We start from the raw sequence: 676 nt of genomic DNA on the forward strand, positions 1-676 counted from the left end.
TCTCTTCTCTCTTCTCTTTCCTCGCCGTACAGCTCACCGAGAAGAGCCTTGGCTAGCACCACAGATAGCCAGAACTTCTTCTCCAGTGTACGTACAGCCTCTCATCAGCAGCGACTACTACACGGTGTTGGGGACATCTTCTCTTCCCCAGGAGATTTCAGTTGCCCTAGAAAGAGACCCTTAGCTTGTCCTCTTTTCGCCTCATCGCATACCTTCTCTTCTTCGTCTTCTTTTCCATATTCACGGAGAATTGCTGCAAGAGAAAAAGAAGGTCAAGACCGATGTCCGAGACGCCTTTTCTCAACTATTCGTGACGGCGCAGTCTTGCCATCTACCTTAGGCGAGAAAGAAGAAAGCCCAGATCTACAGGGGAGAAGAGCTACTTGTGGAGATGAGAAGACAGGCGGTAGACTTGAAGAGAGACCATCCGCCGGGGAAGCACTAAGAAAGAAAGATGCTTTGTGGAGTTGTTATCTTGAAGGAGAAGAGGCAGACAAAGAATTAAAGAAGCTTTTCCGTGATTCGCCGTATAGTCGGGTCGTCCAAGGCTTGGAAGGAGAGAAGAACTTCCAAATTTTCATTGGAAATGCTACAAGAGAGAAGAGCCAAAGTCTTCTCTCACCATGGCATGATGTACCTCTGATAGCTCACCAAGAGAGAAGAAGAAAAGAAAAAG

The 676-nt window shown here is 47.3% G+C and overlaps 1 protein-coding gene across 1 annotated transcript in view; it reads left to right on the forward strand.

The window, feature by feature from the left end:
* CSUI_010194 (uncharacterized protein) overlaps positions 1-668 on the forward strand; it is a gene marked incomplete at its 3' end in the record, with an annotated part of 2,007 nt that extends 1,339 nt beyond the window's left edge. Inside the window, exon 2 of the mRNA XM_068070299.1 lies at positions 33-668. Coding sequence (XP_067917725.1) covers positions 33-666 — 634 coding nt within the window. The remainder of the gene's footprint in view (positions 1-32) is intronic.
* Positions 669-676: the final 8 nt, after the last annotated feature.

The sequence above is a fragment of the Cystoisospora suis genome (genome assembly GCF_002600585.1).
Source record: "Cystoisospora suis strain Wien I chromosome Unknown contig_6872, whole genome shotgun sequence".
Classification (NCBI taxonomy): Eukaryota; Apicomplexa; class Conoidasida; order Eucoccidiorida; family Sarcocystidae; genus Cystoisospora; species Cystoisospora suis.